General features: G+C 43.1%; 1 protein-coding gene across 2 annotated transcripts in view; it reads right to left on the bottom strand.

Moving 5' to 3' along the window:
* Nucleotides 1-10758, bottom strand: part of PTBP1 (polypyrimidine tract binding protein 1) — a 50440-nt gene extending 39682 nt beyond the window's left edge. The window contains exons 1-2 of one of the 2 annotated variants that reach the window (XM_065422144.1): nucleotides 10635-10758; nucleotides 5007-5037 (exon numbers count right to left, since the gene is read on the bottom strand). In XM_065422144.1, coding sequence (XP_065278216.1) covers nucleotides 5007-5037; nucleotides 10635-10642 — 39 coding nt within the window. In that variant the 5' untranslated portion in view covers nucleotides 10643-10758. The remainder of the gene's footprint in view (nucleotides 1-5006; nucleotides 5038-10634) is intronic. The other variant, XM_065422145.1, reaches the window with a different exon arrangement.
* Between the last annotated feature and the right edge of the window lie 2814 nt (nucleotides 10759-13572).

The following is a 13572-nucleotide window of genomic DNA, read 5'->3' as shown; positions in this document are numbered from 1 at the left end:
TAAGGTAGTCATTTCTTGCTCTATAGGGTAATACACACCCCAGCTAATAGCCTTCAGCATTTATATCATTCATGTTCCAGGCTTCCTACCTAACTTAACCTCTTTGTGACCAACAAGATGTTTAAAGATTATTTGAGAGTGCTTAAAACCAAAAGGTTATATTTTATATAGCATTAATAGGAAACGCTTAGTACAATTAGTGCTTTTCTACATGCCAGAAAATAATTGTTAACTGAATGACTCACCTCGCTTAGCAAAACAAGGGATCACTTAGGAGAGCTTTAACATCTTGTGACTACATGAATTACTCTATAAAATTTCACCCTGTACATGCAGTTTAAGGAATGCATACACAGTTTAGATCAAAGACTAACCTAAAAAGTGCAATTACACAATAGTGAGAAGGTGTGTCAAAAACCTGCTTTGGTAAATACTAGCAACCTTTAGGTCAGAATTTCTATAAACAAAACATTGTTATGTTAGAGATGAAGACCAACTTCCAATCAGATTGTGATTATGAAGCTGGAAAAGAAACTGATCACTTTGGATTTTAGGTTTTAGATAGAGCCCCTTTATTCTGGTCTAAGTACACTGATCACAGGACTAGAAGCCAGGAAAACTCAATTCTAATTCCACCACAGACTCTGACTCCTTCTGTAGCCTTTGATGAGTCACTGAATATCTCCTCTTCAGTTTCCTTAACTATTAATGGAGATGATAAATCACAGGAGTGAGGAGGATTACTCAATGCCTGTGAAATATTGTCTCAAGTATTTTTAACTATAATAGCTAGTCTAAAAAATAAAATTCAAGTTTCAGATCTGGAGAGAAATGTTTTCATTTAACCATTTCATCACATGGGGTTTTCTTAAGAATCCCCTTATGGAAAAATAAAGTTATAGTAGTAACCAGAGCAGGAGCTTAAGCAAGCTATGAATCAAGTCATTCTAATTAATTTCTACATAAGAATGAATGAGTAATTTAGAGTAAACTAAGGTTTAGATGTGATTCAAGGCACTTCTCAACAATGATTTATTGGCAGATGAATATGTGCTACCTGGAATCTCTTGCTTACAACCCATAATGCAGGTTGAAGTAATATGTACAATTCATTGTTGCAGATAAAGCAACATTTGAGTTCCTATACTCCATTAGAGGGAGTTTTCCATTTGCTCATAAAGATGAATAATCTATCCATAAATTGAAGTAGCTGTACATAAAAATCTATCAGATGACATTAGATTCCTTATGTTCCTTCCACAAAACATGTTACCATTCCTGTTACATGCAGCTATTTGCCTCAATTTCTGATCACCATGCCATTGGGATACTGCTTAAACACATGTGGCTTACATGTGTGATCACGCCTGTAATAGCAAGTCCACAAGAGCCAGCTTGTTACAGCCTTTGAACTAGAGCCATAAGAGGGGACTGGAATTTCCTCACCACATTCTTGGCCTACTGCCTGAAGCCATAATTACTTGTTCCCATGGCAAAGAGCCTGGCTTGACCACAAAACCACTTCTATGCAGTCAGCCTGTATCATACTCTAACAAAACTTGTTCTACAATATTTTAAGAGTTAACTTTGCAGATGCTATTTCTCTGTTTTCAAACTGTATATTTCTAAGGCCATGTGTCTACACTAGCGGACTTACAGTGACACAGCTGTATCGATGCAGGTGCGCCACTGTAAGATCACTCGTGTCGTCACTTTATGCCGATGGGACCCGTCGACATAATAAAACCACCTCAACGACTGGCAGTAGTATGTTGGCGGGAGAAGCTCTCCTGCTGACATAGCACTGTGCACATAAGCACTTACGCCAGCGAAACTTACGTTGCTCAGAGGGGTGTTTTTCACACTCCTGAGCAACATAAATGGTAGTGCAGACACAGCTCAGGGTCTGGTACTATGGAGCTTTGTGTTTAGGATTATCCAATAGGTAGCTATTTTTACAGCAATTCATTGATATGAAATACAATACCATTTGTTCTCTTCCCAAAGAATGGTGCATTGGCACAAAATAGTAAATCACCATAATTAATTATTTGTATTACTAGAAGATCTAGGAATGCCAACTAAGATCAAAGTCCCACTGCACACACTTAATGAAACAATCTCTGAATTGAAGTGCTTACAATCTAAACAGACAAAACAGAGAGGCTATATTACCCCCATTTTACAGATGGAGAACTGAAGCATGAAGAGATTAAGTAATTCACCCAACATCAAACGGAGTCTTCGACATGGCCAGAAAAATAATCCAGCTTGAAGTCCAAATCTAATGTCTCAACCTCTATCCCCTTCCTTTCTTTTCAGATAGTGAGTCAGTTAGCTGAAAGAGGAAGTCTTAAGCAGATCACATGTTTATGGCTGCAGCACTCTTTCCATCAGGGTCTCCAATAATTGTGGGGCTTTGTAAGCAACAGAACAGTAATACATTTCCTAAACTAGCTGTATCTGCATATTAAGATGTGAAGAAACCCACAGTTAGGACACGTGATATGCATATTTTAAACCTCTGGACTGGCTAACTTGCACTATGATCCAGAAAATACTTAAGATTATCCAGCAATGCACTAAAGCACAATAAAATTAGATTACAGGACTATTATTCTCGAGACTGAAATACTGCTTAGCGTTCTCAACAGCAAAATTACTGAAGTACAATATTTCAAAGACTTCAGAATAATAAGAAAGAGCCCACCCAAGTATCTAAAACAGATTAATTAAGGGTGGAGATGCTTACTCAATTACTGTGTGCCTGCTGGGCTGGATGAAGTACAGCACACTGGTCTAATCCAAGTGCCTGATTTAAAGAACGTGAGTGTGAACACCACACAAGAGCTGCCTGTAAGCTTCTAAAACATTAGGACTGACAACATAAAAGGAGACTTCAGGAAAATAACTTGTAACTTTTCATTCCCCTATTGCTTTTCCCTCCTTTCACCTTTCCACATTAGTCTGCTGGGTGTGTCTTCACTTTTTTCCAGTATATTGACTAACATATAGTTCAAGAGATGTTTACCATTCTCTCTCTCTACAGTGCTGCTTAACAAAAGGACCAAGACAGTCTGGAAAAAAGTCACTAAAAATCGATGATCTTTCAAGCTTATAATGAACTGAAAGGAATATGGTTTCTTCCATCTCTGCTCATGCATATCCTGAATATAATTTGGGATGATAGGGGAGGGAGATCATTTAACACTTCTGATTTAAAATAAATATATTTGTATCTAACCAATACCCATGCCAACAATTTAGGGGCACAGCCAGCAAACACGCTCTCAGAACAGTTTTCAGGAATGGACACTAGTTGTGTAGCTTCTTTCATTCCCAAGTGAATCTTGTCTTGTGCTAGAAATGGAAGTGCCGACATGTGATTTCTTCCAATCCCCATTTAGATGACAAACTATACCCTCCTTAAGGGATTAAAATCATGCAACATACAAGAACTGCATGCCCAAAATGTAATAACATCCTGAAGTTCTTGCCATCACTGGAGCTTGAATATCAAAAATTAACCTTTCACAACTCTTCTGGGCAAAAGCTTTCCTTTGCATAACTATAGATCTTCCTATGGCTACAGCACCTTAAGTACATTTTAGCACTACAGTGAAGTCATTAAAAGTTCTACTACATGGAAAGATCCTCCAGGGGTAAGGTGATTGACTCATTCCAGGAAGTCTAACCTATATGATTATATTCATCTAATAATAAATCTCTCTCGTTAATGTCAAAACTCAGTTTTTTCTCCCTTCCCCATAAAGCAGCATGGCAACCTATTCAAAATGTGAACTCCTCCCTGTAGCAGATAGGCTGAAAGCCAGGATAAATTCAGTCACAGTAGAAACTACACACTAAGCCATTTTCATACTTTTTAATAATAAAGTTTTAAATACTGTAGCACAAGTAGTAACCTCCCCCCTATTTAATAATAAAGTTTTAAATACTGTAGCACAAGTAGTAACCTCCCCCCTATAGATGTTAAACCGATCTCTTCTCCATCTGTCTGCTGCTCACTGGAACCACACAGAACTTTAACAGACTTGCCCACAGTTATGGTATTACTAGTATTTGGTTCTGTTCTTTCAATATGAAAGACACTACACTTTAATAGCTTCCCTGTAGTGCTTTTAGATTTTATGTAGCAAAAATGGCCCTGTGCTTAAGACAATATATAAAATAGATAAATGAAATAACAAATTACCTGTCTCACCATGAATCTTTAGCTCAGTTTAAATTCTTAGTCCTGTCCCAAATTGCATCATTTCACCGACAGTTCGACTTTTCACATTTGTCACATCTGATGAATCTTTCCAATTTAACTCTTTAAACTAACAATTATGATTCTGACAATGAACTAAGCTGAGGAGTGCTAGTCTATCCTGAACATTCCAGTTTAGCAGTTCTCAGGAATGAAGTTTCCTACTATGAACAGCAGCCTATTATCATACTCCATTGATAAGGAGGCTCCTGTCAGCACTTGAGTCTCAGGGTTAGGGCTGCACTTTCAAAACCAGACACTAGCAGGGTAAAGGTCCTATTTACTGTACTCCCAAGAGATAAGAATCAATGTGTAAAATGCTTTTTATTTTAGCATTAAAAGGATTATCACAACATCCAAATGAACAGGAGATCCACAAAAACATGAAGTAAGTTGAGCAGTCTCAATCCAATGAACTGGCAATTTCTCTTTCAAGATATATTGTCCATTATATGGATACAACACAAGTTTGTCTGAACACCAACATCATTTGTGTTTTGTTTTTGAACATCTCGTCCGACAATTACAACAGTCTTTCTGCCCTCCAACAGCAGAGTAAAAACAAGGCCATACATATGAAAATTAAATATGCCTTCTGGTTAAAAAACAACTGAGATGTAGTATAAGAAACAGTCCCTTTAAAATTGAAGTGTTAATTTTTGTAAGTTTATAACTAACACTAAACTAGGTCAAATGCTAAGCAAGTGCAAAAAGAGAAAAAGTGAGAAGTGCCTACCTTTGTACCAACTGTTATATCTTGGACAATGCTGTAGAAAAAAGAAAGAAGAGGATTAAGTTACATAGGTTTGCCACAAATATCCAGCAGTAAGAAAAAAGCTAGTCAAAGTGCACCCATCTTCACAAGTGAGCCAAAGAGTTCATACAAGAAAAAGAAAAAAAAAAGGTTGCGGTGAAGACCCAATGCCCCGAAGTGTTAGGAATGTGCACCTCTTCCACTTCTAACAGTGGAACTTTCCCCTTTTTGCCAGTGAACCATAGAAAGGAGTATGCAGGTACCAAAGCCAGTATTCTTCACAGGAATGTAAGACAAACAGTGTACCACCAAGGGCCAAGTCACAGCAAGAGTGAAGTGTCAAAATTACTCTCCTACAGTCACTAGTATTCACCTGTATAGGCCATACAATCCATATATAGAGCATTCTTAAAACAAAACTTTATACTTAGACTATCAAGCTGGCACAAATATTCCGCAGAAGAATTCAAGGGAGCTGACCCTCGGGGTGGCTACCTCTACAAAGATGGGTTAGTAATGCATCCAGAATTCACCCAAGAATGACGCAATACCAATGGTGCAAGCAACAGTGGAACTGCTTGCATAGACTAGACAGGCTTACCACTGCCTCATCTAAACCTGAATAAAACAGCCTGTGCCTGATGTACAGTAGCCCTTCCACTACAGTGCAGCTCCACTGGTGACAGCAATTAGACTACTAGCAGGACGACTGCTAAAAGTGCTTAGTGAAAACAAAACCTTGTTAACCCCCCCAAACACCCAAAAGAGGATACACTTCCTACAATGAATAACTTCCACCCAGCAAACAAAACACAACAACAAAGGTGATTTCTCAGTGTTATATGGATATCGAGTGTGATTCTAGTTAAAGGTATGTCTACACTGCCCACGTTACAGCATGGCAGCGCTGTGACGTGGGCAGTGTAGATATGCTTTATCACTGGGGGAGAGCTCTCCTGGCAATAAAAAAACCCACCTCGAATGAGGGGTGGTTGCTCCTGGTAGTAAAGCGCTGTCTATACTGGCACTTTTCAGCCTAAAACTTTTGTCGCTCGGTGGGGTGTTTTTTCACACCCCTGAACAACTCAAGTTTTAGCGCTGAAAGTGGCAGTGTAGACACAGCTTAACAAATTTTGTAAAGAACACTGACGTATGCCCTGATGCATGAGGTTTAATCTGTTGGGGTACGTCTACACAGGGATGAAAGACCCCTGGCACGGCTGCAGCTGGCCCAGATCACCTGACTCAGGATGGCGGGGCTAAAAATCACTATGTAGATGTTCGGACCCAGGCTGGGTCCCAGAGCTTGGACTTCAGCCCCAGCCCAAACATCTACACAGCAATTTTTCAGCCCCAGAGCCTGACCCCTGAAAGCCTGAGTCAGCTGACCCTGGCCAGCCACAGGTTTTGTATCCCTGTGGAGACTACCATTAGAGACCTGGATGACACCTAGTGGTGGGTACAGATTATTCTACGTCTGCCTACCGCAGGGTTTTTACACCTTCCTCCAAAGCATATTGCACTAGCCACTATCAGAGACAGGATACTGGACTATATGGACCACTGATCAGATCTTGTATAGCAACTCCTGTTATTGAGAGTCATTAGTCTGCCAAATGGAGAATGCAGTTCAAGGTAATGAGATACTCATATTACCAACATTTACACCTTTTTTGTAAAACGATTCACGATGGAGGGAGAATTCTTTCAGTATGTTCGAGGTTCTCTAGCACAGGGGTTTTCAAACTTCATTGCACCGCGACCCCCTTCTGACACTACACGACCCCAGGAAGGGGGACCAAAGACAAAGCCCGAGCCCTGCGCAGGGGGGCCTGTAACCTGAGCCCCGCCACCCTGGGCTGAAGCCCTAGGGCTTTGGCCCCGGGCTCAAGCAAATCTAACACCAGCCATGGCGACCCCATTAAAATGGGGTTGCGACCCACTTCAGGATCCCGACACAGTTTGAGAACCACTGCTTGAGCATAACTAAAGTACTGGGCTGTAGGAAGTCCAAAATATGGTAAAGTAGTGATGTAAAGTTGGGCAGCACATACCCATTGACCCTGTAGCCCTTCAGGGTACACACCATGCCACGAACCTTGAATTCTTATGTCAGCCTTCCCCAGTACAGGGTACATTGTACAAATACTTGGAATGAGAGAGGATCCTGCTGTCAGTCACAAGCCAACAGGTCTGCAGTGACCCACTACTGAATCACAGAAACCAGCTAAAAGTTGGGTTCTACTAAGTCCTGCATAGCAATATGAAAAAAGTAACCATACTTGCATCAAGAAAAATTTTAGAATTCAAAGGGATTTAATTCTACCACAACCTACGGTTGCTACACTTTCCCTTGCATTTTAGTAATTTTTCAGGTAATTAAACACTGTTCACGCTTATTACAAAATCATTCAGGTTTCACCAATTTAAACAATTTTTTTTTTTTAAAATGGAGATATCCTATCTCCTAGAACTGGAAGGGACCTTGAAAGATCATCGAGTCCAGCCCCCTGCCTTCACTAGCAGGACCAAGTACTGATTTTGCCCCAGATCCCTAAGTGGCCCCCTCAAGGATTGAACTCACAACCCTGGGTTTAGCAGGCCAATGCTCAAACCACTGAGCTATCCCTCCCCCCTAGTATCCCTGGTACTAGCATAAGCCAGCTCAACTTCTCATACTTCTGCCTCAGAACTAGCCTGCCATGTCATCATAACCCAGCAATTTTACAGCTGGAGTCACAATCTACTCCAATGGCTGATGCCAGGAAACTACACTATGGTTTCTCTAGCTCAGACTGCTATTAAAAAAAGCTCTGAATGAGACTGCAGGATTTTACAATCCCACTGGTGTTCAGAGTCACCAATGAAGACAGATGGGTTTTGTTTTATCTTGAGGGGGAGACTTTAGTGGAGTAATTAAACCCATCTGTACATCAGTGGAAAATCCAACTGAATGCTGCTGCACGTAACCACTCCAAAGTTATTTAACATACTGGTGTTTCTTCAGTTTAAAAAAATACCATTTCTGCCAGAGTGCTTCTTGCACACCTGAATCAAAGAAAAACCTCCCAGAGAGGCAGAAAAATAATGAGGAGCATCTAAAGTTTCCAAGCCTCTCAAAGTTATCCTTGAGCAATTTCTTTTGCTTCCTGTTCCTCTTGAGGGCCTCATACACAGGAAATGTTTTACATAAAGTAGCCTTTACAGGGAATGGTATTTAAAGTTATCCAGCAAGGGCAGCTTTTTTATTTGCCAAAAACTGTTTGGTTCCGGAATATTTTTGTAAATCTATCTGATAACTAAGGCCACATGAATAGCACACAACACAACAGCTTTTAGTCAATTTTTTTTTAAAAGTATGCCCTCAATTTTCAGTTTGAATATACTTTTAAACAGCTGTTTCTCAAGCAAGTTTCACTGGTCCTGGCAACCAAGTCTAAGTTACCGAGTTTTCTCCTAGTTTAACAGTACGGGCCACCAATTCTAGCAAAATTTAATTTCACATAGAAAGAACAACACTCCCTTTGGAATGATGGACAGAAAACTGAAAGTAGTGATCTGGGATGACATTCTTTCGGGCCATTTTCTAATATGCAATCTTTGCCATATCAAGCTCCCTTGCATATTTAACAAGACAATTTATACCAAAAACAACTTAAGAACAAAAAATGCAACTAAGCAGGATTGTAAGCATGAGAAATACTGATGAAAGGTCATGGACAGTTAGCTATGCAGAAGTGGAACAATTTCCAGAAGAAAGAAACTCCCCACATCTCATCACGAGCCCAGCGAACAGCAGCTAGGCTCTGAAAGGAAAAAGTGAACCACGTCCTGGGATCTTTAACTGACATGGAATAATTACAATTTTAGGCTTCAGCCCATATTGCCACCTCTGCTGCACAGGACGAAAAGCTACAACTGTCTAAATAAGTATTTTAATTTACATAACTAAGCCAGCTTTCCTACAATCTACCCTGAGTAGTAGAAAGAATACTCACCACAAAAACAATAGAGTTTTTCAAATTAGTTACAGCTGTAAATTAAGGTTTTTCTATAACTGTTTTATACCAACTTAACATGTTGAGCAGTTATCTGTTAAAAGTGTAACAAGCTGAACTGAAATTCCTGAGCAAACTAAGGTAGTCTTTACATAAGGAACCAGACTCTGATCCCTTTCAGATCTAGAGTTGTGAATGAAACTTTTTATGAAGCCAGTCATTAATCTAGGCTCTCTAATTTAAGGTTTTGGGATACTTAACTACTGTCTCTTTGGAAGTGCCAAATATTTTGGATTGACTAACAACCTTGTTCTCTTTAAAAGTCAGCGCACTGCAGTAGTTACCCTTCCAGACAAGGTAAGTAGGAAGAGGCCTCATTTCTGTTAAGTGATGTCTTCATTAAGCACCACATTTGGAAATGCCTCTAAAATAGATGGGGTGGTCACTAGAGAGAGAAGCAACATTACTTGGCATACAAAAGTTGCTTCCTGCAAAACTACGGGGGCCACATCATTAGCAAGGCAAATTTTATCTGGAAAAAGGTTGCTAGTTAAACTACAGAAGGGCAAGGAAACACTACCACAAGGCTTGTTGTGTTGTTACAGCTTAACCTGAGATGCCCAGGTAACACGGCAAGGGAAGCCATACTCCCAATAAATTCCCTAACTATGCCTGAAGGCATTAAAGCTCCTCAAAGCGTAGCGTGAGCGTGTATAAACCAAATTACACTTCAAAAAGCGTTTGTGGAAAGGCCAGGGCAATGGCAGTGTAACCCATTACTGAGGCAGCTCTGGGTGCGCCCAAAGCCACAATCTTGCCGCCTGCAAGAGTCCCCGCCCGGGACAACCGTGAGTGATTGCTACTCCTAAGGTGAGTGGGTGCCTGTTGCAGCGCTTCCCAGGCACCTCCCCAAGCAGACGCTACGGCCCACACCCAGGCAATTTACAGGAAACATGGCAAACCTCCTCCCACTCCGCGACCGCACGGGGGAGTCTGGATTATTTTGGGGGAAGGGGGGAAAAGAGCCATCCCCCTTCTCTAGGTGCACGGAAAGGGGGCGCCACAAGGGGGGAGCGCGCGTCCCCCACGCCCAGGTGCACGGACCAGGGCAGGGCCCAGCCACGCGCCGACGAGGAAGCCAGTATCATGCGCCTCTGTCTCCCAACGCACTGGGGGGCGATCCCGCCCGGGCAGCTGAGCGCGAGGCGGCTGGAGGCACCCGGGAGGGGAGGGAAGTTCCGAGCGCGCGCGCGGCTCCGAACGCCGGGGTGGCCGCACGAGGCACCGCGCGCTCTCCGGGCCTCGCCTCACTTTCGGAGCGGAGGCATCGGGGGGCCGCCCCTCCCCCTTACTGCGGCCCCCACACGGTGACACAGGGGCCCGGGGCGGAAGTTGGAGGCGGCGGCGACGACGGAGGGGATCCAGTCGGGCACCCGCCGCCTCAACGGACCCCTCTCAGGTAACCCTCCCCCCACACGCTCGCTGCCGCCGCCCCCGCAGGTAACGCCCGAGCCCCCTTAGGAGGTGCCGAGTTCCCCACGGCCCAGTGAGGGCTCAAACAACTCCCCTCCTGTCTCCGCCCGTAGCAGGGCCCGGCCCAGCGGGGACTCACCCGTCCATTGCACAGAGAGGAGACCCGCAGGGAACGGAGTGGAGGCGCCGGAATAGCAGGAACGAACCCAACGGCTCCGTGTTATAGACTCACAAAATGGCGGCGCCGTCCGGCCCGCCTCACCCTCGCCAACACCCCATTGGCTGCCGCCGTTGTCGGCCAGACGACACAGGCGGGGATCACTCGTCTCACGGGGAGGGGCCTGGGGCGGCTGCTGCGAAGTCTATTGGCTGCAAGGGAGGCAAGGGGCGGGCTGAAGAGTGGGTGCGCAGCGAGATTGGATGAACGTCCGGCATTGTGAAGGGAAGCCATTTTGAGAGCGGGTAGGAAGCCCAATGGCCACACTGGGTAGCCATCTTGAATAGGGGCAAAGAACGGAATAACCCCACTGGGCAGCCATCTTGAATATGGGCAAGATCTCCAACGCGCCTGTTGATTTGTCATATTAAATATGGGTACGCATGCAGCGGGTAGCCATCTTAAATATGGGGAAACCGTCCAAAGATCACGCTAAGCAGCCATAGTGAATGTGGGCAAGGAAGCCCAAAAAGGTCTCACTCACTGGGCAACCAGTGTGGACAGGAAGCTAAAAGGTCCATGTGCCTGTTATAAAAGTACATTGTAACTACTTAAATATTTAGCACATTGTCATTTGTGTTTTTTTTTTAAATGCAGTTAATTAACGTTTACAAATACATCAAATTATTTTACTTTTTAAAAATTATATAATAAAATCAACTTTATTTTAACTGGAGTTGGTGTTTTGGGGGAGAAAATTATTCTATGTGTCTATGAGAGCACAATAATATTTTATTAAAGAGCTAGAGAACTATCTGCTCAGTCCAGAGATTAGGATTCTCTTCATAAGAGTCAGGGTTGCACCAGCTTCCTTGACCCCAAAATCTCCCCTTTTGTTACCCCGCACACACACATACACCGATCATGGGTTGCATTAATTAGTTCAGTGGTTCTCAAACTGTGGGTCAGGACCCGAAAGTGGGTTGCAACCCCGTTTTAAGGGGGGCCCCAGGGCTGGTGTTAGACTTGCTGGGGCCTGGGGCTGAAGCTGAGTCCCAAGCCCCACCACGCAGGGCCAAAGGCTTCAGCCCTGGGTGGTGGGGCTCAGATTACAGGTCCCACATCTGAGGCTGAAACCCTTGGGCTTTGCCTTTGGTACCCCCGCTTGGAACGATAGGGATCGGGCTCTGACTTAGGCCCCCTGCCTGGGGCAGCGGGGCTGGACGGGCTGAGGCTCGGTCCCCCCTCCTGGGGTTGTTTAGTAAATTTTTTGTTGTTGTTGTTGTTGTTGTCAGAAGGGGGTCACGGTGCAATGAAATTTGAGAACCCCTGGATTAGTTGATGCCTTCCACTCCAGAGGTAGCTGTCTTTCAGTCATGCTGTGTGTATTTAGGCCCCACTCCTTCAGAATGATTCATGCAGATAGCTGCTTGTGCCCAAATGAAGTCCCACTGTAAGCTTTCTAGGACAGGCACTGTATTTTTACTTTGCCCCTATGCAGCACAAAGGGGACTCTAATCAGGTCCTCTAGTGCTTACTGTAATTCAAATAATAATCACTCCTCTTCGCCCTTACTAACCTGTTTATGGTGCACCTTAGTTATTTGGTTTCCGTTCTCTAGCTTGTTTTGCTGTACAGCAGCATGCTTCCGTAGACACAATGATAATTTTCTGCTTAAATGTGGATAAGGTCTGTTCATCTGGAATTCTAGCAGCAATTCACTTTCATTGTTCTTATTTGTAATAATCCCATCTCTTAACCACTGCCACATCCTTCAGTAAAGGCTCAGAGCTCACTGAAATCCCCTTTTGCAGCACTGAATGAAATGCTCCATCCACCCTGGGATCAGAGCTGCACTGGTTACAACTGTGTTTGAAAGGTTGTTGTAACTTACATGTTTCTGATCGCCATGTAGACAGAACCTTTAGTATGACATGTTTCCTTCTCTTGCTGGGCCCACACTAGACATTTTTCTTTACAAGTTCTCACTGTTGCACTTCCACCAGCATAGCTTCACTGGTGGTAGCAAAATGGAAGCACCTGGGTAAAAGAGTGCCAGTGACACAGTGGTAGAAACACCTGAACTCTGTCTACAGTAGCCATCCCATCATTGCTACCACTGGTGGATCTGTAATGACAGAAGATATATAAATATAGATATATAAAAATAATAGTCTAGCATAGATTTGGAGGCAAATCCTGCAGGCTGCTGATTCCATGTAGCGTCAGGCAAATTGATCAGGTATACCATAAGTGCATTTCTTAGGCTAAGGCTTTACTGCTGCCAGATTGAAAGAAAAGGTAAAAAAAAGTTGTGAAAGTGTTGGAACATACCATCGCTTTTCCTCACACATGGATCACTGTGTTGATTGCTGCTCCTGAGGTGGGGAAAAGGTAAGTTCTTACCTGTTAATACTTATTTGTATTAAATAGCGCCTAATGGCCTCAACCAAAATCAAAGTTCTGTTCTAGGTGCTAAAAATAAGAAGTACAGACTGTGCTCCAGAGCATTTACAATCTAACATGACAAAGGCCTGATCTACATCTAAAATGTAGGTCCATCTAGGTTACTTCACTCAGAGCTGTGAAAAATTTCACGCCCTATGCAATGTAGTTAGGTCAACCTAACCCCTACTGTAGATACAGCTAGGTTGATGGAAGAATTCTTCCAACTTCCACCTCTCTAGGGTGTGGGATTTATTACAGTGACAGAAAAACCCTTTCTATCACTGTAGTGTCTACACTCCAACACTGCAGCTGTGCCACTGTAGTGCTTGAGCATAGACATATCCAAAGGATGGGGGAAAAGAAAGGATTATCATCCCCATTTCACAATATGGAAAGATGTGGAAGCAACAAATTAGCAAGGGAAATTTCATTAGCACTAAATCCAGTGATTAATTATAAAAAATAAACCCAA

This window comes from Emys orbicularis, chromosome 24, assembly GCF_028017835.1.
Source record: "Emys orbicularis isolate rEmyOrb1 chromosome 24, rEmyOrb1.hap1, whole genome shotgun sequence".
In the NCBI taxonomy this organism is placed as follows: domain Eukaryota; kingdom Metazoa; phylum Chordata; order Testudines; family Emydidae; genus Emys; species Emys orbicularis.
Note: the sequence above shows the minus strand (reverse complement) of the source record. Positions and strands in the feature narration are given on the sequence as shown.